Source organism: Acomys russatus, chromosome 12 (assembly GCF_903995435.1).
Source record: "Acomys russatus chromosome 12, mAcoRus1.1, whole genome shotgun sequence".
Classification (NCBI taxonomy): Eukaryota; Metazoa; Chordata; class Mammalia; order Rodentia; family Muridae; genus Acomys; species Acomys russatus.
In genome coordinates this window covers 42,293,383-42,321,333 of record NC_067148.1, presented here as the reverse complement: position 1 = coordinate 42,321,333, position 27,951 = coordinate 42,293,383, and the positions used below count along the sequence as shown (strand labels likewise).

The window sequence follows — 27,951 nt, the reverse complement described above, 5'->3', positions numbered from 1 at the left end:
ATGACTGCCACGTGTCGTGTGGGCCAAAAGCCTGTCGGGACTTCAAGCTCTGCGCCACTACTCCGCTCGTCCTGGGAAACCCTATATCAATATGTCAAGGGACACAGATGCCCAGGCGAGAAGTGCCTGTGCGCGTGCGCAGCCCACCCCCGCCCCGCCCCCGCGCGTAGCACTCTGGGGCGGCGGCTGCGCGGCGCGCGATTGGCAGGGTCTCCCGCGGTGACTGACGGCGCCGCCGCCGCCGCCGCCGCCGCCGCTGCTGCCGCCACCACCACCCAAGGTAGCGCGGAGCCTCCGCTCCACCGCTCCGCCGCCATGGACCTGTTCGGGGACCTGCCGGAGCCCGAGCGCGCGCCGCGCCCGCCTGCCGGTAAGCGGCGCGGGGAAGAGGGCGGCGCCGGGGTGCGCGGCCTCCGCCATCTTCGCGCTACCGCTGCCTCAGTCTCGGCCTGTGCCTCCCGGGGGCCTCAGCGACCGCGCGGTCCCTGTCCGGGCCTCGCGTGGCTCACGCACGAAGCCCCGCGCCGAAGGGTCGGGGCACGCTGGCTTTAATTTGGCCACAGCAAGACTTCCCAGCCGGGTGCTCTGGCCTCGGGCCTAACTGCCTGCTGGAAACCCCGAGAACTTAAACAAGTTTCTACTCCCGGTCCCTCGATGCCGGGCGCCTGCACGGCTAACCCCGGGTGCTCCGAGGGACGGGGGCGGGCGGGGGGCGTATGCAGCCTACGTTTGCGGAACGTCTTTGGCAGGGAATAGGAAGGTAGAGAGCACCCAGCCTTTGCCGCCAGGGCGTTCAGTTCTGATCGCAAATGCCGAGGTTAAAAACCATGGGAACGCCAAGCTTCCAGTGGATCGGAATCTGAAGTCCAGAGAGAGAGACTGGGGAAGGAGGCGGCCTTTAGTGAGGGCTTCCCGAGATGGAGAAGGTTATGGTTTTCAGAGAAGACAACCAGGTGTTCAAAAGGGGGAGGGTTCAGATCTCCAGTTTGGCGGGGCGGGGAGGGGGTCGTGTGTCCCCCCCCCCCCCCACCCCAGTGGCACGGAGAAGTGCTGGGACCTGGGGTCATGAGAAGGTATTGTTCTGTCTTTTCACGGCCTATGCTTTGGTTTCTCACTAGCGCACCTCCAGACTTTATTTGAGATGCATTGTAGCGTCATCTTTTTGCTTTTGGTAATGGCACCGTTACTTAACTCCCACCAACCACTCTGGTGGAGCCGGAGCTTCTAAAAAGCTAGGCCTTGAGCCTGTGAATTTGACCTGGCCATTCTTTTTAAGATAACCACTGTTACAGTTGTGAGTAAAGCTAGCTTTATACAGGGAGTCTTAATCAGTCACTGGAGTAGACACTGTATCTAAGTGTGCTTGGTGCGGAGTTTGGATTTACCTGCTGTGCCTGGAGATCTGTCATCATTCATAGTCCCTATTGCTTTTTATCCAAACTTAATTTGGGTCTTCTCTGAGGTCAGGGCTCTCTTGACATGACATAAAACCTTGCAACTCCATACTAAAACTTGGGACTTGGCCGATACAATGCAGAGGGCCCATTCCTGCGCCTGTCCCCTGCCCTTCCCCACCCCCCTACCTCCAAGTTTAGCTTTCAGCCCAGACTAACCTGCTTGCATAGAGGCTCTGTGATACTTAAAATCCTTTGCCTCTAGGAGTGAGTTTAGGAACTGCTGCTGGCCAGGAGGATGCTGACACTGTCATAATGTATTCTTGAAGTTTTAAAACAAAGAAGACTGGTTTCCAGAATTTGTGGCGGACAGAAAGCTGAGGGCTAAATACTGAAGAGACTAGCAGAATTGAGATTCAAAGTTACTGTAGCAAGCTGTTGAAACAGATTAGATGGCCTCCCCTCTCCCCACCTGTAATCTCAGCACTCTATAGAAGGGAGGATGTTGAGTTCCAGGCCAGTCTGGACCACATAATGACACTTTGTTTCAAAGAGCAGCAACAGTGCTAGCAAAATAGCTACATCACACCGCAACAAGAAGACATTTTGTTTTAATGTGCACAGGTGTTTTGCCTGCACCACTTGTGTCTGGCCCTACATAGGCCCAGAAGAAAGGAGTAGGATCCCTTGGAAATAGAGCCACAGTTGTGAGCTGCCATTTCTGTGTTGGGAATTAAACCTAGCTCCTCTGGAAGAGCAGCCAATGCTTTTAACTGCTGGGCCATCATCTCTAGCTCCAAGATGATGATTTAAAAATTAATACTATGATTTTAAAAATTAATTTGCATACCATACTGTTTACCTCTAGCTGATGATAAGACTGGGAGAATGGAGCTGATAAAAGAGGTGACTAATGTCTCATGTTATATAGCCAACTTTATTCAGAGCATCAGACAATTTCTTCTGAGGGCTAAGGATCTCATGAGTGAAGTGTACAATCACAAGAACAAGCTGCACTTGGCAAAAATGTGCCAAGTTTACATAGAGCCATGTAAACATTTAATTGACTAACAGCAGTAAGCAATAGCGGGTAATCTGAAATAAACTCACTCCTATCCTCTACACCTGGGAGGAACACAAAAACACACTCCAAGAACAATTCTGTGCTTTGCAGAAGCTGAGTTCACAAGATTCCTGTTTTGTTTCCCCACAAGCAAGCAGAATTCTCAGATTCCATTCTTGGACCATGTTCAGATACCCTACTTTGTTTCAGTAACTCATGTGGGTTGCTAAGTAGTCAGAAGGTTGACACCAAATTGCATGTATGACGGATTAGCGTAACAAAAATTTCAAAATAGTATATAAAAAAAATAAAAAATCTAGTCATTTTCACATACTAGAAAGACCTGTCTGGCAAATGGAACGTGACTGTGTCTTCTAATCCAGCTTGTACCTTCTGGAACAATTGGTATATAATGGTGGTGCCTCCTGCAGATACTGTGTGAATTAAAGAGTCCCTGTACATTTTGAAACACATGGCCCAGGCTGGAGCACATGGTCAGGGCTTTGTAGATGTTGGCTAGTAACATCCATGGGATCTGCACTCCCAGCACTTTAAAGGGGGCAGTTGCAATGATTTTGTAAAAAGTGCTCAGTGTATAACGGAAGATGATGCCACCACTCAACACAACAGGCATGTTTTGTTTAATTCTTTTGGTTTTTGTTTTTTTTTTTTTTAAGAACCATGTCTTATGTCATATCTACAAGACTAATTTTTGTGCCCTGGAAAAAGAATGTAGAAAGTATGTGTTCTTTGTCTTCAGATAGTATGCTAAATTATCAGGTTCCACCGCAGGACTTAAAAGACTTTGATGATTGAGTACATCAATTTTTTAAAAAGATGGCTCTTTTGCTAAAGGAAATTATACTTATTTATTCAGTAGTGGAACTTTTCTCTTAGGTCCATAAAATGCTGACATAGGCTGTTTGGTTTGGTCACACAGAGTGGTTCACTTGTTTGGTTGTTAGACTACTGCCAGACAGGCTGGATGGAGCTAGAACATACTGTAGAGCACTTGGCTTACATGTGTGTGGCTCTGGGTTCAGAACTGGTACCAAAAAGCAAAACCACCCGACAGTTGGCCTGGGGCTATTGCTGGTGGTACAGCACATATTTAGCACAAGAAGTATTATGTTCAATCCCCAGCATCTCAAATACAACTGATCTTTAATTGTCAAGAACTATTTGCTTCATAGAGTAACTTAAAAATAAGTATTTTATGAGCTGGTGTGAAGACACAGGCCTGTAGTCTCAGCAGTGGGGAGGCAGATCTCTGGAGGTCAGCTGCTGTCAGCCTAGCCACATTGGTAAGCTCCAGGTTCAATAAGAGCCCTGTCAAAAAGTAAGGGAGCAGTTGAGGAAGAGCCTGGACATCAGCTTCTAGCCTTCACACATACACTTGTACACCCACCATCAGAGACACATGTAAATGTGCCCACACAGACATGCTCAGTACATACCTCCACTTATATTTATTTGAAAAATATTGGAAATTCAAACATAAAAGTTGAAATATCCAAACAAAACATACTATTTCTAAACCCTGGTGTTTAAGCAAGAAAAAAAAATGCAAGTTATAGTTAAAGTGAAGCGAGGAAAGAATTACAATATATATTTTGAAGGATTGCCATGGTAGTACCTAATGATTGAGAGATTCACAGAATTAATAAAAAGACAACCCCTTAATGCACATCCTCAATCCCAGCTCTTGGAAGGCAGAGGCAGGCAAAGCTCTGTGTTCAAGGCCAGACTGGTCTAGGTCTATCTATGTAGCAAGTTCCAGGACAGTTAGGCTGCATAGTGAGATGCTATCTTTAAAAAAAAAAAAAAGTCTCATCATAATGTATAATATCCAGTAGATATAGTGTCTGGATATAGATAATGGGGAGCAGGGAATGGGTGATATTAGCTGTGACTGGAAAGATACACAGTTGCTAATGTATTAGTGTTATGGGTCAAAGTTGCACATTGTCTGTAGTTCACATAGTTTGTATTTCTAATTATTCAAAATAGTACAGTTCTTGCTAATGAAAAGTTCCCCCACATCTGTTCCTGGCCTTTTGCCTAAGCTCAAGTGTGGTATTTATAATCTACAGTATATTTTAAAGGATCCAGATACAAACATCTTTCTGACCATATTGATGATATGACAGATGACTAAAGAGGTCCTCCTGAGCCTGCGGTTGTCCTGTAGGAGAACTGTAAGGGTATGAAGTGTTTTTGTAAAGTCCAAGGCAGGTGCCCAGCAAGAGCCCACACTGGGAAGTCAGCCAGCTGGGTTTGAATGTCCATTCCACTCCTCACAGCCCACTCCTCTTGCGCAGGTGTCTCAGCTTCCTTTTCATTGAGTAGTAACAGGATTATTAAACAATCAGTTGAGTTAGAGCATTTAGAGCCTTCTAAGCAGTGAGTATTTCATTTTACAACTCATTCTCAGCTGTGGCCAGTAAGATGGGAGAGTAATCTCACTGTGTTATTTAAGTACCTCTGATGGTATCCTAGGGTAAGAACAACATACTGTCCTTTGGTGACAGTGCTGTTTGAACACTTGGTGTTATGGCTGAGGAGGGACTAGGCTGGCATGAAGCAAAACGCTGTGAGTACCTGTGAGAACTGAAAATACACATGTTACCCATGCAAAGATGGCTTTTCCTATTGGACAGTGATAGTGGAAAGACCATGCTTAGATGAAGGGTGTTTGTTAAGGCTGGCCTCTTTGCTGTAATATACACACCTCTCTCCTCAAGAGGCTTGGATGTCCTGGCCCACTGAATAAGGTCTGGTTGTCCTAGATTATATCATCATTTAAACATTTATTTTATGTATCTGGGTGTTTTGCCTGTATGTGTGTCTGGTAATCCCAGAAGTCACAGGATGGTCTTGGATCCCCTGGAACTGGAGTTGTGGATTGTTGTGAGCCACCATGTGGATACTAGGAATTGAACCCAGATTCTCTGTAAGAGCAAGTACTCTAATTGCTGAGCCATCTCATCATCCCCTACCCAATACAGTTTTGAGTGGTTTGATTGTTAGAGCTTTGGAAGTGAGCTGATAGAATGTTAGGGGTTTCGTGGAGGAATTAATGCATAGAGTGAGTACTCTTCAGTGTTCTGCAACCTAGAATAGAGTTAGCCCTCTGTGTCTGTGGGTTCCATACTTGTAGATTCAATGTACCATAAATTGAAACATTTTAAAAGCTATAGTGAACATGTGTAGACTGGTTTCTAGTTATCCTTGCTAAATAATACAGTCTAGGAGCAGTGTGTACTGTGCATTGGGCACAGATATTCTAGAGACAGTGTGACATATACAGGATGATGTTGGTGGGTTGTTTGGGTTAGATGACACTTATGTAAGACAGTGGTCATCCCTGGATTGGGGTATTGGAATGGTGGCAGAAGCAGTCCTTCACTGACCCCAAGGCAGCTGGGCAGCTTTGCCTCCTGCTTCCATACATTTGCGACTCTTGCATTTGTGGTTCCTCAGCTTGCTGGGGGGAAGCCTGCAGGTTAGAGCATATCTTCTCATTTATAATATAGGAATAAAGCAAAAGAGATTTTGTTGGCTTTAGAGGTTTTGTATGTATTTAAGCACCTCTGACATAAATATCCCCAAGACAGTCCTTTCCTTGGAATTAATAAATTCTACCTTTTGTTTTAAAAGAGGAGAATGGGGCTAGGGAGATGGTTCAGTGGGTAAAGAGTTTGGATACAAGTATGAAGGTGAGTGTAGATCCCCACTGCCTATGTCAGTACAGGGTGAGCATGATAGTCTGCCTCTAATCCCAACACTGGGGCACAGAGATAGCTTTCTGAAGCAAACTGGCTAGCTAGACGAGATGAATAAGCGAGCTCTAGGTTCAAAAGACCCTGCCTCAATATATAATGTCGAGAGAGATCAAATAAGCCAGCCAGTGTCTGCCTCTGCCCTCCATATATACACATGGCACTGAAGCACACACATGTACCAACATGTAGATGCACATGTGCACCACAAAGGGTAAAAAGCAGAATTGATACCCACCTCATCTTTATATAGGGAACAAATCATGGTATAGATAAACCTCAGTCATTTAAATGAACTGACTTAAGTGAGAGGATTTTTGCATGTGATCTAAGAAACAAACAGTAGAACAAAGTCTGAGTGTTGGGTCTGTGGGTGCTAGGAGCTAAACCCAGATCTCTGCAAAAGCACCTTAGGAGGTAAGCATGCTATATAGTGGTCATCTATACCCAGCCATACATTCTAAGAACCTATGTAGATGCCAAAAACTCTGTTCTTCCCTGTACATGTGTGTTGTGATTAAGTTGAAATTTTAAATTAAGTTCAGGAAGAGATTGACAGTAACTAATAATAAAATAATTATACTATAGCATAATAAGTATGTGTTTTGGGGGCCAGAGAGATTGGCTCAGTGGAACACTTCTTGTTGCAGAGGACACAGGTTCTATTCCAAGCACCCATATGATAGCTTACAGCCATCTACAGCTCCAGTCCCAGAGGCTTCAAGGCCTTCTTTTGATCTCTGGGTACCAGGCATACACATGGTATACAGACATACATACAGGCAAAAGACTTGTACACATAAAATTAAATAAATGTTAAAAAAAAAAAACCTTAAAAAACAGTGTGTGCTTTGGTGACATTCTTAAGTAAAATAAAAGTTGCTTGAATATAGATGGCATAATTTTATGGCGGTCACTCTGATAACCAAAATGGCCACTAATCACTAATGGTTTCTCAGTGATTAAGGAACAGATAGCATGGAGAGCAAGGATTCCCTAAAGAGATGCGCAGTGGGTAGGGGGTTAGGGGAGCACAAGATTTCATTATGCTAACTTAGAATAGTGTACAGTTGAGAGTAGTTTCTCATTTAATACAGTTGGGCTGCCATTGATACTGAGTAACTGGATCTGGAAAGGGTAGGTAAGGGGTCTGCTCACCACACTCCATCAGAATGTTGTTCTCCAGATTCTTTTGTGTGTCAGTTCATATGTTTAATAGTTTAAGTAGAATTTTGAAAAAACTTTTAGAAGCTGGGGAGTAAGGAATAATGACTATTTTATGTGAAAAATGATAATGGGACATAAGACGTTTAGAATTTCAATCTTCAGGCTAAAAAAAAAAATCTATTTATTATTTATACAGTATTCTGACCCCATATGTGCCTGCATGCCAGAAGAGGGCACCAGATCTCATTATAGGTGGTTATGAGCCACCATGTAGTTGCTGGGAATTGAACTCAGGACCTCTGGGAGAGCAGTCAGTGCCCTTAACCTCTAAGCCATCTCTCCAGCTCTGATCTTCTGATTTTCAGATAAAAAAGAAGAACAAAAAAACACAAACCCAAAACATTTCTTGGCTTTTTTTTTCTGAGGCCTGACCATTTTCAGCTGTCTGAAACTCTTGTTTTCTCCATTGGTTCACATTGCTGGTGACACCAAGTTATGACAGGTTCTCTCCCACTGTAGAAGTCACCAAAAAAGCATTCAGTAGTCCCGATGGGCCTTTGAAGGCTCTCTCTGCTTCTTAACTCTGTCTTGAGGTACCAAGTCATCTTGTCCCTTTAAGTGATTCTCTTTTAAGGGAAGATTTTAGGAACAAGGGTATATTATGTGTAGTTTAGTGGTGGAGCACACATTTAGAATGCAGTCCATACTTAGTACTGAGGGCGAGAAAAGGGGGAAGAAGCATGGTGGCACATGCACAGCTTTAGCCTCAGCACTCAGGAGGCAGAGGCAGGAGGCTCATCATTTCATTGTTTTTATGTTGGCTGTGACTGCTGGAAACAGGCCCTTCATAGTGAATAGCTCTTCCAAAGAGTTTTGTTTGTTTGTTTGTTTGTTTTAAATGTCTGTTTAACAGAAAGGAGAAAATTTAACTCATAGCAACCTATCTTGAAGCAGGGGAGGGCACAAATGTGTTCCGTGTAGAAGTCTCTCCTGGGGCATTGTCTGCTCTCTAAAAACACGCTTTCTGTTTTAGGGAAAGAAGCACAGGAAGGACCCGTGCTCTTTGAGGACCTGCCCCCGGCCAGCAGTGCTGACTCAGGTACAGTCTCCAGGCTCTCCCAGGTGTGTGTCAACGTCTGCTCATCCTGGGATTGTAGTTGTCTCAATCTTTCTCCCTTTCCCCCATTTTTAACACACAGATGTTTTAGGTGTTGGCTGTCTTTAAGTTTTGAACCCATGGCCTCAGGTAAGGCAGAAGGACCTGCAGTAGGTAGCTCTGAGAAGTGCTGCGTAAACACCACAAGCCATTTTCTCTGGTTCAATTTAATATTTTACTAGTTGAAGTAAAAATTCAGCTCTTTTAAGACAGAATTTCTATTTCCTTTGAAATCATAGGACTTTAAAATAGGTTCCGGATATATTATTCCCTGCAGAATGAGTTGCACTGGATTGACACAAGTTTTGAATTTGTCTTGATAACCTGTTGCATAGGTGTCCTGGTGGGATGGATTCTTAAACTGAAGCCTGGTTATTTATTTTGGGCTCACTCTGGGTTCTTCTGTGTTTCAGGATCTGGGGGACCTTTACTCTTTGATGATCTTCCACCTGCTGGCAGTGGCGATCCAGGTAGGCAAACAGATTTCAAGGTGTGGGTGGAGATAATCTTTACTTTGCTACTATGTAAACTGTATGTATCAAGTTAAGCAGGATTTTGAATGACATTAAATATGGTACGGATAAGTTTTATTAAGATTGAACAGGCGCTCTCAGGTGGAAGAAGAGATCAGAGACCTCAGCACTACATCACCATTTTGTTTCTTGTCCTTAACTTTGCCTTCACCTGCTAAGCTGACTTTTAAGAATTAAGACCTAGGCACAGTGGCATCTGCCTGTTAATTCAGCATTCAGAAGGTTAAAGCAGAAGGCACTTGAGTTCCAGACTAGCCTGGGCTACACGGTGAGACCCTGTCTCAGAATAATAATATTCATTCAGAAGGGCAGAAATTCACTCTGAACTTTGATATTAACTTTTAAATAATTTTCAGTCTCCCAATCCCCACAGACACAGTTACATGACAGCGTGCTGCTCTTTTGTGTCCTGTCAGGGAGAAGGAAAGAATAAGGGGCACTGTTATGTTATAGCTGCAGCCTGGTTACTCCATCTAGTGGAAGCTTCTGACTTGGATTTGCTGTGTGGGGATTCCCTGGAAGGGCTGAGGTCCTGATGTTGTGGTCAAAAGTTCCATTTGTTCAGGGCTCTGTTACTCTGTCTCACAAACAAAACAAAACAGAAAGGCTCTATTTGTTGCCAAGTAGAAAGAACATTTGCTACTTTTCCAAAAATTTTTTTTTTCTTTTAAATCCCTGTGAAATCAGTAGGGTCATTTAGAAAGAAAATTTAATTGTCTTCTATAAGAATCCCAAAGTTGAGGCAAGCTTGATGGTGCACGCCTTTAATCCCAGCTCTTGGGAGGGCAGAGGCTGGTGGATCACTGTGAATTTGAGGCCAGCCTGGTCTACAAAGCCAATTCAGCACAGCCAAAGATACACAGAGAAACCCTGTCTCAAAAAAACAAAAAATAAAAATAAAAAAAGAATCCCAAAGTTTTCAGGGCTGGGATTCCTATCAAAAATTATAGCATGCTCATATCAGCCTTGAAAACTTTCCGAATGAAGTCAGTGCTCTTAATTATTGAGGATTAATATGCAAAACAAGTTTAACTTTAAAATGATTCAGCCTGGCTACTTCTTAGTTATTCATGGGGCAGAAAACAGTAAAGATTAGAAGACTTATACAGTACTGTTGATTTACATTTATAATCTGGTGCCCAATATTTTGGATTTCTTGGAAAAGTGTTCATTCTCCTCAAGTGGGCAGAAACCGTTTATGAATTGACCATGTTCTAGTCTGTACGATAAGCCCTAGTGAAGAGTGTTTAATATGCAGATCATGTCCTTAGTGCAGTGGGGTTCACCTAGAAGTTATTAACAGCAATGGACTGCCTCTGTTTTGAAACTAGAAAGGATGCGGAAAGAAAAGCTTGCACCTAAACAGTAAGCAATATGATGCTGATGGAGAGGCACTGAGAGACTCTTGTAAACACCAGGCGGTTTTCTCATTAGGATGCTCTTTTTTATGCAGGATGTCATGTATTTTGTAATAACATTGTGGAAAAAGGCCCTTTTGCAAGTAGTTGAATCTTAGCATGGAGCTTTTTCTTTTAGCTAATGAGTAGGTTGAATGAATGGCTTCAGAGAATACTTACGGACATTTGACGTAACAGGCACCACAATAGATGGCTTATGTGTCTTACCCCTATCAATATTCACACAGTCCCTGGAGATGGTAGACTCACCCTGTTATGGTTGAAGAAACTGTGGCCAGAAGATTAATAACTGAAGCTAGTCCATATGCATTGCAAACACATGAGCACTGCTAGGGCGGTTAGGTAGGCATAAGTACAGCTCCAGCAGCATTCTGTGCCTTTCAGGTAGAACCTGCCTTTTAACTTCATTTGAGCCTTTTAGGAGCCTGTTAACTTGTTTGGTAACATGTTGTGGTTAATTTACCAACATGGCCTAATAATGTCTATAATTATTACTAAGGCAGTATTTTCTAACCCACTAGCAATCAATCAGGACATAGACCCCTGTTATATTTTAAAATAGCCTTAGTTAACCTGGGGCCGGGCAAATATTAATCCTCTAAACTACTTCCCATAGTGCGACAGGTATGGGATCCCTGCCCCAATCCCATGCCATCTGCTTCTAATAATTTCTATCAAGCTACCTCCCATCCATAATCCCAAATACTTGCTAATGTTCTTCATCTGGGCCAAATCCTCCACCCACACTGGCCATGTCCTTTTCCTCTGTCTAACCCATGATGGCAAGCCTTCTCTCTCTCCTTTGGTCTCTCTCCTCCCAAGATTCTCCCTGTCTTTCCAAGCCCTGGAACCTTAGCCACTCCTATCCCATTTGCCCTGCCCAGATGTGATGGGCTTTATTGGTCAAACAGGTTAGGCGCTAGGTGAGGTACTGGTGGGTCACAGCAAGCAGTAATTAGCATCAAAATACATCAGACCAACCTCCAACAGGAACATAAGAGGTTTTTTTTTTTTTTTTTTTTTTTTTTTTTAACAACTTTCAGGAATTTCCCTGTTGGTCACTCAGGGTCTGTGGATTTAGCACATCATAAATATGCTACAGGCTAAAAGTTTGTTTGTATACAAAATTCTGCTACTGAGAAATCTCCTGGACAGAGACTCTTAGGTTCTTGATTCTGCCTGGATGTTGCCCTGTCTTATATCTCCCACCAGAAGTCCTAGCCGCAGGCACTGTCCGTGCTGGGCCTTATGTCTCTAGGCTAGACTAGATGGAGCCTAGTCTACTGGTGACTCGTTCTGCAATCTATAGCTGTTTCTGTCTGGCTTTTACTTCATTTCTAGGTTCTCTTGCCACTTCAGTTTCCCAGGTGGTGAAGAATGAAGGGAAAGGAGCAAAGAGGAAAACCTCCGAGGAAGAGAAGAATGGCGGTGAAGAGCTTGTGGAAAAGAAAGTTTGTAAAGGTTTTCAGACAGTTTGAAAACAAATGTATTAGATTTCTTATCTTAAACATCCCAGAGCAAAATCAGTCCCAGCTTCCTAACTGTAGTACTTCTCGGTGTTTAAGAAGTGGACTCAGCCCCCTTTTGCAAATAATTTCTAAGACTGCCTTTGCTTTTCATGTGCTTGCCTGACCTGACAGGAAACCATATTGCTCTTTACTGTTGAGAAGGACCTATGTTTTTTTTTCTTAGTCCTTTTCAGAAATTATTGACTTTTGATTATCCATTTCTTCTGACTACCAGTCTTTGTTTAAAACTCTTGATTAGCTTTGACTAAGAAAAATGGCTATAATCTTTCACTTCCTGAACTGACTGAAATGGCTGTAGACTTTATTTCCTCTACTAACTGAGAGAAATGGCTGCAGACTTTGACTTCCTCTACTGACTGAGAGAAATGTCTGTAGACTTTCACTTCCTTTGCTGTCTGAGAGAAATGGCTGCAGACTTTCACTTCGTTTGCTGTCTGAGAGAAATGGCTGCAGACTTTCACTTCCTTTACTGTCTGAGAGAAATGGCTGTAGATTTTCACTTCCTTTGCTGTCTGAGAGAAATGGCTGTAGATTTTCACTTCCTTTGCTGTCTGAGAGAAATGCCTGCAGACTTTCACTTCTTTTGCTGTCTGAGAGAAATGGCTGCAGACTTTCACTTCCTTTGCTGTCTGAGAGAAATGGCTGCAGACTTTCACTTCCTGTACTGTCTGAGAGAAATGGCTGTAGACTTTCACTTCCTGTACTGACTGAGAAATGGCTGTAGACTTTCACTTCCTGTACTGACTGAGAAATGGCTGTAGACTTTCACTTCCTGTACTGACTGAGAAATGGCTGTAGACTTTCACTTCCTGTACTGACTGAGAAATGGCTGTAGACTTTTGCTTCCTCTACTGACTGAGACATGGCTGTAGACTTTTACTTCCTGTTTGCTCTGCCGTTTGCTACAAATAATTTCCTCAGTGAGAGCCATAGCAGTAATGTAGCAGTGCTTTTGGGACATGGCCAAAGGCATCTCTTCTAGAAGTGCTCCAGGGGTCAGTAGAGAACTTAAACTAGCCAGCCTTTAGATTTGACACCATTCTGTGATAGAGAAGACTTCCTACTCCTTCACTTCCTCAGTTGGAGTTAAAGTGACTATTACCACCATTGGTAGGTAGCCTAGAGCATGCAAATACATATTTTCAGCGTCTCCAGCATAGTATTTGGCAACTCCACTGATTGGAATTTCTTTAGAAATGGGAGTTTTTCTGTCCTCATTACATTGTCACCAGATGAAATTTACGCTGAGGGCTCTCTTCCCCTGTATCCTTAGTCCCATCTCTGCATGAGGCAGTACTTCTTTGACTTTCACTCCTTAGTGGAGCTGTTCTGTGTTCACCACTGACCTCATTTGTCTGCCACAGCTCCAGGCTTTCTGGTAGAACCCTGATTGGCCACAGACTTGTGACTAGGGAGATGCCTTGAGGGATGTTGCTTATTTGTATTACTGTGATGATGCTGAGTAAGGCTGCCGTAGTATTTCTTATTTGCTCTGGGACTAGGGCTTCTTGAGAGTAAGACACAGTTTTGTATTGGCTTTTTGTTTTCTTTCCTCAGCATCTTCAGTGATCTTTGGTTTGAAAGGCTATGTGGCAGAGCGGAAGGGTGAGAGGGAGGAGATGCAAGACGCTCATGTCATCCTGAATGATATCACTCAGGAGTGTAATCCTCCATCTTCCCTCATGTAAGTACTTGTATTCCAGCAAGCTTGGGTGACTTTGTTTACCCTCCATTCTGTTAAGCTTTGGGCTGTGTGCTTCCCCAGAAAGACTGATGTAATGAGCAGCTTGCTTTTTGCATCAGTGGATCTTAGATAGGAGAATATTTTTGAGATATTTGTTAGCATCTGAGGATATTTTTGTTGTCATGGTGGAGCAGCCAGTGGCTATTGGTGAGTAGAGACTAGAATATTACTTTGCTAAATGTGGGTCTGCCCCTTAGCAAAGATTTGGCCAGCCTGACATTTCAGCTGGCCTGCACCTGAGTACTGAGTGGGAAGTGCCTCCCTGCCATGGACTTCACAGTGATCAGCTCTGGCTGTGCTCTTACTCTATGTCCCAGAGAGTGGATGGGCTGGAAGGCACTGAGCAAGGTCTGCGGGAATGTGGGTGTGGTGGTGCATGTTTGTCATCCTATCCTGAATTCCCAGCAGTCTGTGTAGTTTTGGCAGCCCAGAACTACAAACTGAGGCTCTGCCTCCAAAACAAAACAAAGCAAACCCAGCAGAGAGATGGCACTGGAAGAGGCTGTGCAGATGGTTAGGGCCCAGAAAGACTAAAAAGTCCAAATGGCCTGGAAGAAGGCAGTGTTTTCTGCAGCTGCACACAGGGCATTGAGGCTTCTGATCATTTCTCAGACAGCAGCATATTGTACAAATGCTAACATTATGTCATATACATGGTATTAAGTGTTGAATAATTGCATAATGTACATACTGTGGCTCTCCCTGATATTAGTTGTTTATTAACATACAGTGTGCGAACAGCTATTGTCTAACTCATCATTGTGGCTGCTGCAGAGCCAGTGACCATGACAGAGATAAGAACATAATGGTTTCAAAGCCAGGAGAAGGCCTTGGGAAGTGTCTGTCCCTAGGTAGTGCCTAATCACACAATGACAGGTTCCAGGTTGTAAGCCAGATGAGGCTGTTTTTTAGTGGCTCATGTCTTAACATTGCAAAGGAATTCAAAAAAGCCTGAAATAAAAGTTGACCTTAGCACTAAAAGGCATTTCTCATAGATAGTTTTCAAATTAAATTTTATTATTTAAATCATTGAATTATAATTTATAGTATTTTAGTAATTTATTAATATTAAAATTATTGTGTATGCTTATGATGTGGGTGGAGGGTACATACATGACATGTCAGTGGATAACTTTGTTGGGTTGGTTTCTCCATTTACCATTGCCTGAGTTCTAGGAATTGAATGTAGGTTGTCAGGCTTTCAAGGCAAGTTCTTTACCCAGTGAGCCATGTAGTTGGTCCTGAAGTATGTTGTTTGTTTTTGTTTTTAAGATTTTAAACTGGGTGTTTAAAGCCTGCCCCCCGCCTTTGGTTTTTCAAGACAGGGTTTCTCAGTGTACCCTTGGCTGTCCTCGACTCACTTTTGTAGACCAGGCTGGCCTTGAACTCAGAGATCTGCTTGTCTCTGCCTACCCAAGTACTGGGGCTACAGGAGTGTGCTACCTCATCTGGTTCCTAAAGTAGGTTTTTATTTTTTGGAGACATGGTAACACTATTTATCCTTGGCTGGCTCAATATGTAGACCAGGCTGCACTTGAACTCAGAGATCCGCCTGCCTCTGCCTCCCAAGTGCTGTGATTAAAGGCGTGTGCTGGGGCTGGAGAGATGGTTCAGTGATTAAGAGAACTGGCTGCTCTTCCAAAGGACCTGGGTTCAACTGTCAGCACCCACATGGCAGCTCACAACTGTTTGTAACTCCAGTTCCATCATATCTTCACACAGACATATATGTAGGTAAAACACCAGTGCATATAAAATAAAAATAAATAATTTGGTTTTTTAAGGCATATGCTATCACACCTGTCTGGTTTTTTGTTGTTGTTGTTGTTTGTTTGTTTGTTTTGTTTTTTTAGTGACTTTTACCACATACGTGGGTTTTCTGACAAAAGCTGAATAGGACATAGGACTGAGACTGTCACCATAAGCTGTGAGGTTAGAGATTAAGCAAAACCCTGTAACGTCTCCCTTGTTCTCGTGGACATTTTTGACAAGAATCTTGGATGACTACTAACTTTTTTCATTTGTTAAAGTCTAGTTAAACAGGATAAAAGTTCTGGATTCTAATTTTACTGTCTGAGAAATTATACAGCTTAGTTTTACATTTTTGTTGTTTTGCTGTTTTGTTTTTCAAGACAAGGTTTCTCTGTGTAGCCTTGGCTGTCTTGGATCTCACTTTGTAGACCAGGCTGGCCTCAAGCTCACAGAGATTCTCCTGCCTCTGCCTCACTGAGTGCTTGGATTAAAGATGTGTACCACCACCCAGCTACTTTTATATCTTTATTTACTTATTTTATGTGTATAAGTGTTTGCCTTCATGCATGTATATGCACCACTGCCTGCCCGGTGCCCATGGAGGCCAGAAGAGGGCTTCGAATCCCCTGGAACTGGAGTTATGGATTGTTTGTGAACTACCATGTGGTGTTGGGAACTGAACCTGGGTGTTCTTCAAGAACAAGTGCTCTAAACTGCTGAGCCATCTCTCTGGCCCACAGCTTAGTTTTGGAAACAAATGTGGTTTTGTTTGTTTTGTGTCTTAAGATAGGGTCTCACTCTGAAGGCCAGGCTAGTCTTGAAACTGGCAGTGTAGCCAGGCTGGCTTCAAACTCATAGCAGTTCTCCTGCTCCTGCTTCTGGGATTACAGGTGTGAGCTACTATACTGGACTCAAATTTGAGTTTCTAACAATTAAAATGGATGAAAGTTATTTAAATATTTATCTCTTAAACATTACTACCTTTACACCCATTGTATGTCAGTGTGACTGGTGTCTCAACAGAGTCTCACCCCCCCCCACCCCCTTTCTCTCTCTGCTTTTTTTCAATAATTTAGTTTTACTTTATGTGTACTGGTATTTTGCCTGCATGTACGTGAGTGTGAGGGTGTCAGATCTTGAGTTAAAGAGAGTTATGAGCTGCCATGTGGTTGCTGGGAATTGGCCCTACATCTTCTGGAAGAGTAGTCAGTGCTCTTAACTGCTGAGCCATCTTCCCAGCCCCATGACTTGTTTTATCTTGATGTTCATTGCTTGAGATAAGACTTCAAAGCTTTGATGTGGTGATACCTGCATGTAATCTGAGGACTCTGAAGCAGGGGTGCAGTGGTCTGTAATTGGAGGCCAGACTGGGCTAAATATGGAGCCCGCATATCAAAATTAATGAAACTGGCTTCAGTAAGAGGTGTGATCTTTGCTGTAAGTATGTAACTGATTTTTAATTCCTTCTTCCAGTACTCGGGTTTCATACTTCGCTGTTTTTGATGGACATGGAGGAATTCGAGCCTCAAAATTTGCTGCACAGAATTTGCACCAGAACTTAATCAGGAAATTTCCTAAAGGTGAGTCTGTGAACATTTGACTTGCCTCTGCTGTTTGCATGGCTGAGTCTGTCAGATAGGTTATTTTGCTTTGGCAAAAGTCATTGATGGGCCTGGGGATAGAGCACAGTGGGTAGTTTACTTGCATTGCATACACGAGGCCCTAGATTCAGTCCTTGGTACCCTATACTGGGCAATATGGTTCATGAGGCAGGAGAGAGAAGGTCAAGGTCATTCTCACCTACACAGTAAGTTTGAAGCCATCCTGGCCTACATGAGACTGTCTCAAAAAAACAAAGCAACCAAACAACAAGAAAACAAAAGTCTTTGGTTGGTAAAGGAGTGAGCTTTGTGATCAAAAGAAAGGGGCTGTGTGAATAGAGCAGCATTTTTTGGCTTCTTGTCAAGTGTCTGGGCTGTGCTTAGCGTCTTGTCTGCCTCTCCATTGGGGAAGCCAGTTCAACCAAATTCACATGGTGCTCCTGCAGGTGAGGAACAGCTTGTTAATAAGGACATGCTTAGGAAAAAGTTCCTATGCGACAACGACAATGGGCAGCAGTCTTGCCCTCCTGAGAGGTTACTGTGTTTGACCCTTCTCTACCAGGAGATGTGATCAGTGTGGAGAAAACTGTGAAGAGATGCCTGCTCGATACTTTCAAGCACACAGATGAAGAGTTCCTGAAACAAGCTTCAAGCCAGTGAGTATAACTCCATGCAGAATGCTAAGTGCATGGTGCTTTCCTGAAGACGGTTCAGGTCTTGTGATACTGTTTAGCATAGTGCTTTCTGTCTTGAAAGTACCCAGCACCACGTAAGCTCTTAAAATCATTAACTACAAAGGATGTGAGGCCAGTGAGATGGTCAAGATTTGCCATTATTTCTCATGACATGAGTTCAATCCCTGTAACTCATATAGTAGCACTCCTCAAAAGCTGGCCTTGCCCTCCACACATATGCATGCACACACATGCAATAATAACAATTTTTAAATAAATAAAAGCAGAAAAAGAAAAAAAAATGCCCGCCCCTCCTCAAGACAGGGTTTCTCTCTGTAGCTCTGGCTGCATGGACTCAGTTCCATAGTGATCTTGAATTCAATAGTGATCTGCCTGCCTCTGCCTCACAAGTGCTGGGATTAAAGGTGTGCGCCACCACGCCCTGAAGAAAAATGCTTAAAATTAAAATGTTGGAGCTTCAGAGCTACCTCAGTGGTTAAGAAGACTGGCTGCTCTTCCAGAGGACCCAGGTTCAGTTTCTACCACACATGGACACCCCACCCCCCACCCCCGCTGCCGTGGTGGCTCAAAACTATCTGTAACTCCAGTTCCAAGGGATTTAATGCCCTTTTCTGGTCTCTAGGTGTGCACTTGCATACATGTAGGCAAGATACATGTATACATAAAATAAATCCTTTAAAAATGTGCATATCTCTGCATCACAATTATGAAAGCTCTGACTCGGGCCATGTTAGAATTGTTTGGTGTTTTTTTTTTTTTTAATTTTTTATTTTTTGAAAGAGTGTTTCATTGTGTATCCCTGGCTGGCCTAGAACTCAAGAGTTCTGCCTGCCTCTGCTTCTGGAGTGCTGGAATCAAAGGTATGTGTGGATATTCCAAGCCTAAACTAAAGAGTTTTGTTTTAGCTTATTGTTCTGGACTTGAGGCACAGCATAGGGTAACCCAGGTAGTTTGGCCCTTTGACTCGAGTGGCACATGATGGTAGGAGTATCAGAATGAGTGGTCATATCTGAGCCAGACAGTAAGAGACCAGGAAAATGGGCCAGGGCCCCCACAGCCCTCCACAAGGGCACACTTGCAGTAAGATCTCACAACTCCCTTTGAAGGAACACTCACAGTGACCTAAGACCTCTCATAAGACCCCATCTCCTAGAGGCCCACTGTAATTCCTAATAGTGTCACCATGGGATCCCAGCCTTTGACATAGGGACATTTAGAGACACCACCTATGTTCAAACTATGAAGTAGTTTAGAGGATACACTCTGTTTTAGCCTGGCAGACTTGCTGCTTGGCTCTAGAAGTTAGTCTCGGGGCACTCGCCAGTAGTTGGTGACTGTGTTTCTGATGTGTTTCCCCAGGAAGCCTGCCTGGAAAGATGGGTCCACTGCCACATGTGTCCTGGCTGTGGACAACACCCTGTATATCGCCAACCTTGGAGATAGTCGGGTATGTGATAGTCTGAGCCACTTGCTTAGGTGACAGCATGTCTCAAGGAGAGAACCTCAGCAAGTTAGTGTTGGTGGTTGGTTGGGCCTTCTTGTGGGGTTGCTACAAGGAGTGCTTCAGTGTGTACTTGGGAAAGAATCAACAGTCTGTTTTCCCAGAGGACCCTGAGCTATCTGTTTTAATACCTAATCCCCTGTTTCTCCCCCCCCCCCCACCCCCCAGTGGCTTTCTTCGAATGTATACTGTTAAGGGACACTGTGGTTTGGAATGACATCAGTGTGCAAGTAGCTTAGGTCCTCATTTTTCTGTCTCTGTTGGTATTGAGTGAAAATATTAACATTGCATTTACAAACTGGTGTGACCTCAGAGGAGCTTGAATGCTGTGAAAGGAAAGTACAAGGCCCAGCGCACCTGCAGAGCCGAGGGAAAGCCCAAGAGGTGTAGGAAATGGCCTCACGTTCAATGCATGCTGCTTTTCCATCCAGCCCTGTGTCCTTTGGTTCAGTGACTACGGGCAGTAAGCAGCCTCTACAGCCCCTCTCTTCTGGTGCTTAGGGCTGGCCACTCATCACCAGGAGTGCAGCTGAGAGCTGCGTGACAGCCTGTCCTCATGGGGCTATGTTCTTGGGAGACTCTGTAGACTAGTTCTAGTATACAAGTGTTTAGAACAAGTACCTCCAACCCCAACAGGGGAAAAAGTGTGCCTCCTCCAAACTCTTCAAACCCAGACCCAGTCTGAACCCTGGTTCTTTGTGTGACTTCAGGCATATTACTCCTCTGCACTTCAGCATCCTCAGAAGTGGACTCAGTAACCATGGTCATGGGAGCACACACAGGGGAGCAATGCTTGCTTGCCCATAGCCTCACCTCTCAGAGATAAACTCACAGACTTCTGATTTTGACCGTGGTATTTGTCAGATGCCTCCCTTCTGTGTCATTGATGCAACTGACAATGGCCATGTGAGTGGTTGGCTGTGGTCAACCAGCAAGGCTTATGCCAGAATTGGCACCAAAACTGGCGATTTCTCATTCTGAATGTGAGAACAACTTTCCTATTTTCTATTTCTTTGCTGCTGGATTCTCTAAACCTGTGTGTGTCGCAGCAGGCAGCTGAATGTGAAGTCACTGTGAGTGTGTCTCCCTTCAACAGATGCCTAGATGGTGCTCACTGAATCCCACGGCTTGTGATCTCTGTCTTCCCAGGCAATCCTGTGCCGATATAATGAGGAAAGTCAGAAGCATGCAGCCTTAAGTCTCAGCAAAGAGCACAACCCAACTCAGTATGAGGAGCGCATGAGGATACAGAAGGCCGGAGGCAATGTCAGGTATGGGAGACTTGTGGAATCCCCAGGAACTGAGGCCTCCATACATGTGAGGATTGCATGTGCAGGGGACACAGTGTAGTAAGGCCCATCTCAGGTCTCCAGTGCATATGGACAACTTGTAGTTCACTCATGTCTCAGTAGAGGTAGAAAGTGAACGAGAACTGTGTCTCCCTGACTGAGCAGAAAGACAAAACCTGTCTCAAGCCAACACTTACCATTCACTATTGTCAGTGTGTCTGAGGAGCTTCTTAAATATTGTCCTTGTTTGGTTGCTCTTCGTTTTTGATATAGGGTCTCAGGTAGCCCAGGCTGGCCTCGAACTTAGTCTATAGCCAAAGCTGGCCTTAAACTCCTGATCTTCCTGCCTCAGACTCCTCACTGCTGGAATTATTGGCCTGCCTTACCATGCCAGCTTACATACTGCCCTCTGTTGCACTGAATAAATTAAGTGTGGAGTGTGGCCACTGTAGTTGTAGCTTGTATGCCCAGAGGCGGCTAAATGAGGGCTTCATTCTTCCATGTCACGGACGTTGCCGTGACCACAAATGTTTTCTGCTTTTTCCTACAATTTGTCCTTTAAAGTTCTTGTTCTGTTGGAGATAAATGGTTAAAAATCTACTTTTTAGCCAAGCTTTTGGGATACTTTAAAACTGAAATTCCTGTAGCTGAGAGCCTGTCTGTTAACTTCCCAGTCTCCACTGCATTCAGAGCCATGCTCAGGCCCTCAGTGAGTAGGCTCCAACAAGCTGTTCCTTAGAGAAAAACGAGGTGGAAGGCCAGAGACTGACAGAGCCTTGTCCCAGAGCAGTGGTTTACTCTCCTGCCAGAGCTAGGATTGCTTCTCTCTTCCTCTAGGTTTAATTAAAATTTTCAAACATGGAAAACTAAGTTAAAAATAGCAAAGCAAGTTCATGATTTCCCACTGGACTCTGGTTAGCGATTGCTGTGTTGCTTTCTGTGTGTGTAAGACTGGAATAGGCATTTGCTATATATAGATGTGTGGACACTGACATCCATGCGTATCATAACGGAGAATTTCATACATGTAGTCTATGTGTTTTTATTGTGCCCTCTCTCCATAATATGCCCTCTCCAAATTGTATGTCCTCTTTTTTCAAGCTTGAATTTCATATTAGGCTTTGAAATATATTAGTCTAGTCTAGCAGCTACTGAAAGTCACCAGCGTTCTGAACTACCCGTTTCTTCACTGTATCTTTCAAAGTATCCCTCACAACTGGAAGTCAGAGTTAAAGCCTTCTTTTGATTCAGATTGTTGGAGCTGGAGACACCTCCTAACAGTTAAGAGCATTTACTGCTCTTATTGACTTGGGTTCAACTCCTAGCACCCATACACTCAAAATGACTGTAACTTCAGCTCCGTAGATACCTGTATGCACATAGTGCATACAAGCACACACAGGCACATAGACATAAACACAAAACAAAACAAACATGTTTAGATTCCCTCGCCCGCCCTTGCATTGGCAAAGATGTTTATTGTGGATGTAGCTTAGTAGCCACTCTGCTACCATGAACAGCCCTGGGGTTGAGTAACAGCACTGAAAATAAAATCATGGGACTGCTCTGTCCTGCAGAAGACTGTGCTGTCTGTGAACATGAGCCTCAGTCCTCAGCCCTGTGCTCAAGGCATGCCACCGCATGATGCCTTCCTGTAATCAGCGATGGTTTGCAGAGGTGCATCATGGTACTATTTCCGGTCAGCAAGCCACCTCTCTCTGTTTTCAGGAAAGGCTCTCCTCATGGGTAGAGTAGCAGAATTTCTTCTGAAAAGTGTGTGTGTGTGTGTGTTGGGGGAGGGAGGATGGCTAAATCTTAGTTCAAAGTCTGAAAAGAGATCCTGACCTGGGTGGGGTCTTTTGTTTTGCTCCCTGCTGTGTGTCCTGTCTGTGAGCTGCTGTGTGAGTTGTGCTTTTATTGCTGTGGTAGGCTGGTCCTCTCAGTGCCTCCACTGCCCTATTTACATGTGCCCCGGGCTTAAGAACTAGATCTTGTGCTAAGTGCTCATTTCATCAGGGATGGTTCAAGAGCAGAGTGAAGAAACACATAAAATTATAGGCCAGTAGCGATTTCATAGCCCAGACTTCTCAGTATAGTATTTTCTCTTTGATTTAATATTTGTATTTTGTTTCTACTGAAAACTTGGTTTGAAATAAAAGTGTATTTTTTGTCCAGATAGCTTCAAAATCATAGCCACAAAGTTAACAACTGTTTAAGAATGAACATGTTCCTTGGTGTTTTGCTGTACTTGAAATGTAATTCCTTGTAGTTATACTATCACAGTGCTGTGTGCAGAGTGACAGTCACATACTGTGTGTCTGCCAGGGATCCTGTCAGTACTGTGTGCAGCGTGAAGGGACTGTTCTCATTGTGCTTCTGTTACTGCCTTGGTTATTAAGATCATTAGTTTCAGCTTTCAGTTTCAAGGCTTTTCCCCTATAAGTTGCATGAAAGATGGAAGTCTTTGTTTTGTTGGTGGAATGGAGAAAGAGGCAGCCACTGTGTGAACACTGCAGTCCACAGTGGGCTCACACCGGATTCAGCAATAGTTCCCTCTACACCAGCGGTTTCCAGTCTGTGGGGCAGGATCCCTTTGTGGGTTGAACAACCCTTTCACAGGGTCGCATATCAGATAGTTACATTAGAGTCATAACATTAGCAAAATTACAGTTATGAAGTAGCAACAAAGTAATTTTATGGTTGAAAGTCGTCGCAATATGAGGAATTATATATTAAAGGGTTGCAGCATTTGGAGGGTTGAAAACCACTGCTACACCATGTTCTCAGTGGCCACAAGGGGGCAGCAGTATGGTATCCATTGACAACATGAAGAACAGGTGGCATGAAGACCTCACAGAGGCCATATGGATCAATCTTAAGGACAGGGTGTGGAATGAATAGGCCAGTCACAAAGAACAAACGTTGCGACTCTCCCTGTTGAGCCAGAGTCCTGGAGCCTGAGATTGGAATGAGCCTTCTCGGTGGGAAGGGATGAATTAATGCTTAACTGGGGACAGAGGTTTATTTTGTTTGGGCAGATAGAACAGTCTAAAGATGGGCAGTAGTGATGGCTGTGTGCCTGCATGAATGCCTATAATGCCTCCAGATCACTTAAAATAGTAAATGTGGGTTTATGTTATGTGGCTCTTCCTCCCTCACCACAGTTCAAAGGTTGTTTAGAGATGGTATGGTCCCATCTCTACTGATATTTTTTCTGGCATTATCTAAATAATCATCATCATCATCATCAATTTTCGTCATCATCAGCAGCAGCAGGAGCAACTCTGTACATGTCTATTGTAGTGAAGGCAGTGGGCAGCAGGGGTTCCTCTGAGATCGTGAAGAGACATTTGTTTTTCTTTTACAAGCCTGGGTCTAGCCTGGCAGGGAGAGGCTATCTGAAGATACTGCTGGCTCAATCCATCAGCACCATGCACCTGGGCCTGGACTGAGCCTCATCTCTTGGTCCTCAGGAGCAAAGCAGAGCTTCTAGTTGTCTGTAGTGCTTGTGCTCGTGCTCGTGCTCATGCTGGCTTTGGGCACTGCTACGCTCCAGCCTCACTGCGCATCCAGCATGGAGTGCTCTTTCCCTTGCCCTCCTGCTGAAGGAGTCAGCAATCTCCTACTTTCTTCAGTAGCCAGAGGAGCCCCAAACCCAGGAAGAGCAGGAGTCTTAGCTTGTGAGAACTCGAGTAGGAGGGCTGTACATGTGTAAGGTCTGAGGGCTGCAGAAAAGGTGCTTTCATGGCTTCCAAGCTGAGCACCCCATTCTTCCTGCTCAGCACGGCTCCTAGGCATGCACTTTATCCCGTTCTGTTTAATGATTTCTGTTCTAGGGTGCTCTGCTTTTCCCAGGTGCCAGCAGAAGTCTTTAGGGATTAAAAAACAATCATTTACGGTGTCTGAACTGAGTCACTGCGGATGACTGGGATGGAGGCTGGGCTGAATCCTGCCTCTAGGACTGCAGCACCAGCCCAGGAGAAACTTCCTGTCACACCTGTCTGTCTGCACAGCATCTCATTTGTGATTTAGGAACCTCGATGATACTAAACCACCACACTGCTTTGGCATTTACAAATTTTAAAAATGATGGCCTCAGGGCCCAGGAGGTCACAATGGGTGCCTGAGCTAGGTTGGTTTTTGAGGGCAGTAGGACTCCGTATTGGTTCTCTTTGGTCATAGTGCCTGCCTTAGGTGCCTCTTCCTGTTTACATGTCATCTCTGGTTTTTTCTCTATAACTCACCAAAAAGTGGATGAGAATATAATGAGAGTATACTTGTAAATATTGTTGATGTGAAATCACTTCAGCATCTAGGAGTCATAGCCTCAGAGATCCTCTAAGCATAGCCAAGTTAATTAGAAAGCAAACCACCCTCTTTCCTGGCCACCTTCACACAGTCATTTAAGGGGCTTAGGACCTACCCCATCCTGTCAGGATAACTGGGCATAGGAAATGGGGTGTGCATGTGTGTAGGCATTGTGAGACTCACTGCTGGGCCTACCAATGGTTCGTTAGGCTGGATGTTGGCCATTGTTGCTGCTGGTGTACAGCAGAATAAATCCCCAGCCCCAGGGGAGGAGGCCCTGAATGACCTAGGTTTGTGTCTGTGCTTCACCTGAGGTAATTAAAAAAAAAGAAAGAGTTAGGCCAGCTGAGTGGTGGTGGCCACTACACACCTTTAATCCCAGCACTTGAGGTAGAAGCAGGTGGGTCTCTTAAGTTTGAGGCCAGCCTGGTCTACAGGGTGAGTTCCAAGATAGCCAAGGCTACACAGAGAAACTCTGTCTCAAAACACTAATCAAAAAGAAGTATCAGACTCCTCTACCGTGCGATCTCAGTTTCTGCTTTCAAGGACCTGTGACCTGTCAGGTGAGGGTCTGACACTGTTCCCTTTATTGTAGAGATGGGCGTGTCTTGGGAGTGCTGGAGGTATCCCGTTCCATTGGAGATGGGCAGTACAAGCGCTGTGGGGTCACATCTGTGCCTGATATCAGACGCTGCCAGCTGACCCCCAATGACAGGTAAAAGCAGATGGTCACCAAAAGTGCTGGTGTACACACACAAGGGCTTGCTTCTCCTGCTGACTTTTCTCCAGTCTGTGTTCAGTCTTTGCAATGTGCCTCGCCCTGGGGTGCAGAGAGGACACCTGTGGTTTCTGGCTTCATGGGGTCTGCAGTGGTGAGGAAGCAAATGAGGTGGACACTTGGTTCATCACAGGAGTGTGGGAGGAGGCTTTAGCAGTGGGGAAGGTCTCTTCAAACAGGACCATCCAGGCCCATGTCAGCTTACTCAAGTGACAGCGTGGAACAGCCAGGTCTGTGCTAGTGATGGTGGCTACTGACTTTGTGGATGGAGGGGGAAGTGAGGAAGTTCTGGGAGAGATTCAGTGGGGTCTTAGGTTTTGCTGAGGCATTTGGGTTTTTGCTCATAAATGCAGACAATCACAGGAGTAGAGCCTGAGTGGCCGAGAAAGACTTCCTGCTCAGGTGTCTCCTGTTGCAGATAGATCAAAACCAGGCACAGCCTTGTGAGGGCTAGGATACCGAGCAGAGAGCTCTCCTGACCCTAGCAGGATCACCATCCTAAGCCAGACGGCCAGCAGGAAGGAGTTCAGGGAAACAACTGAGCTGAAGGAGGGGGCAGGTGTCAGAGAGTTGAAGCCACATGGCAGCCTCCAGGCACAGCTCCTAGGCCTGCCAGGAAGAGCCCTGCTCTGACAGCGGCCTGCCTGTGCCATGTTGTCAGCCATCCTGGGGTCTTGGCTGTGTCTGGAGGCCGCCTGTAGGGTTATGGCCTCTCTGCCCTAGAGTAGGACAAGCCAGCTGCCTGGGTTCTGCTTTGTTTTCTTCGCTCCCCTGACTGTAACTAATTATTCTGAATCTGACTGAAAATACTAGAAAGAGTAGCCTTCTTAGACTTGTCCCCACCATAGGCTGTGTGCTCAGAAACCATGGCTGGGTGTATGGGCCTTGGCAGAAGACGGAAGCTGTGCTACCTTTAAAGCCAGGCCAGGAGAATAGTGGCTGCCATAACAAAACATGGATGCTTAGAGGCTTCTCTGTTCATCTCAGGAGAGTGAGCTGTGTTCTGACCAGAAAGTGGGGGTACCCACCCTGGAACGTTGGCCCTCAGGATGGAAACACTGCCCAAGGATACCTCACTTAACTTGCCCTTAGCTCTCCATCCTTGGGTCTATGGTAGCTGCTCACAGGGGTGTTCATTACACACCTAGTGCTATCATGGTCGTCCCTCGGGTGCCAGAGTGCAGCTTCTCATGCTGAGGTCTATGAGTCTGTATGGGTGGGGAAATGTCCCTCTTACTATATACAATATTCCACCTGCAACTCATTTTAGCTTTCTTGTACAATTTCTATTGCTTTAAATTTTTCTTGGCACGATGTTACTGCTTTGGTTTTGAGGAGTTTATTTTTTTGAGACAGGGTCTCAGTCTGTAGACCAGACTGGCCTCAAGATCCACCTGCTTCTGCCACCCGAGTACTGAGATTAAAGGTATGTACTACCATCAAGTCCAGTTGGTTTTGATCTTTTGAGACAAGGTCTCCTGTAGCACAGCTAGCGTCAAACTTGCTGTGTAGCCAGGATGACACACTTTCTACTTCCAGGACCAAGGTTACATACCTGTGTGCCATTTTTATTTTTCATTTTTGTTTAGGGTATTGAGTGAAACCAAGGCCTGCCTTACATTTGGCAGCCAGCACTGTTCACTGAACTCTTAGACCACTCAAGAGCTTGTAGCTGAAACACCTTGTTTCTTCCTTACACTGTAGGTTCATTTTGCTGGCTTGTGATGGGCTCTTCAAGGTCTTTACCCCAGAAGAAGCTGTGAACTTCATCTTATCCTGCCTTGAGGTGAGATATCTTAGAGGGGTGCCACTTGTCTCAGCTGCACGTTAGCCCCACGTTCCCTGGTTAAGGGGTGATCTTTGAGTTCTTTTCAACATAAGCCCTGTTGTAGGGCTCACTGGTCACTCTGTCCTGCCAGCCCTGCCCTGGCTGCAGTGTCTTGAGAGAATGACAGATGCTGATGGCCTGTTCACTCATCACTTTGGTAGGATGAAAAGATCCAGACCCGAGAAGGGAAGCCTGCTGTTGATGCCCGCTATGAAGCTGCATGCAACAGGCTGGCTAACAAGGCAGTGCAGCGGGGCTCGGCAGACAATGTGACAGTGATGGTGGTGAGGATTGGACACTGAGGCCTGCACATGCACTCTTGACTTGCAGGTTCATGTTGTTTGTGCACGGTGTGTGTGCTCCTGTGAAACTTATATGGTTGTAAATAAAGGTTTCTTTTTTCCTAGTCATTT

At 44.7% G+C, this 27,951-nt stretch overlaps 1 protein-coding gene across 1 annotated transcript; it reads left to right on the top strand.

Moving 5' to 3' along the window:
• Positions 1-245: 245 nt before the first annotated feature.
• On the top strand, positions 246-27,951 carry Ilkap (ILK associated serine/threonine phosphatase). Its single transcript, XM_051154358.1, has 12 exons — positions 246-370; positions 8,440-8,505; positions 8,976-9,032; positions 11,855-11,974; positions 13,600-13,726; positions 17,012-17,118; positions 17,702-17,795; positions 19,194-19,281; positions 20,485-20,606; positions 25,528-25,647; positions 27,415-27,496; positions 27,700-27,951. Exons 1-12 carry the CDS (start codon positions 316-318, stop codon positions 27,838-27,840), a joined length of 1,179 nt encoding a protein of 392 aa, XP_051010315.1. The 5' UTR covers positions 246-315; the 3' UTR covers positions 27,841-27,951.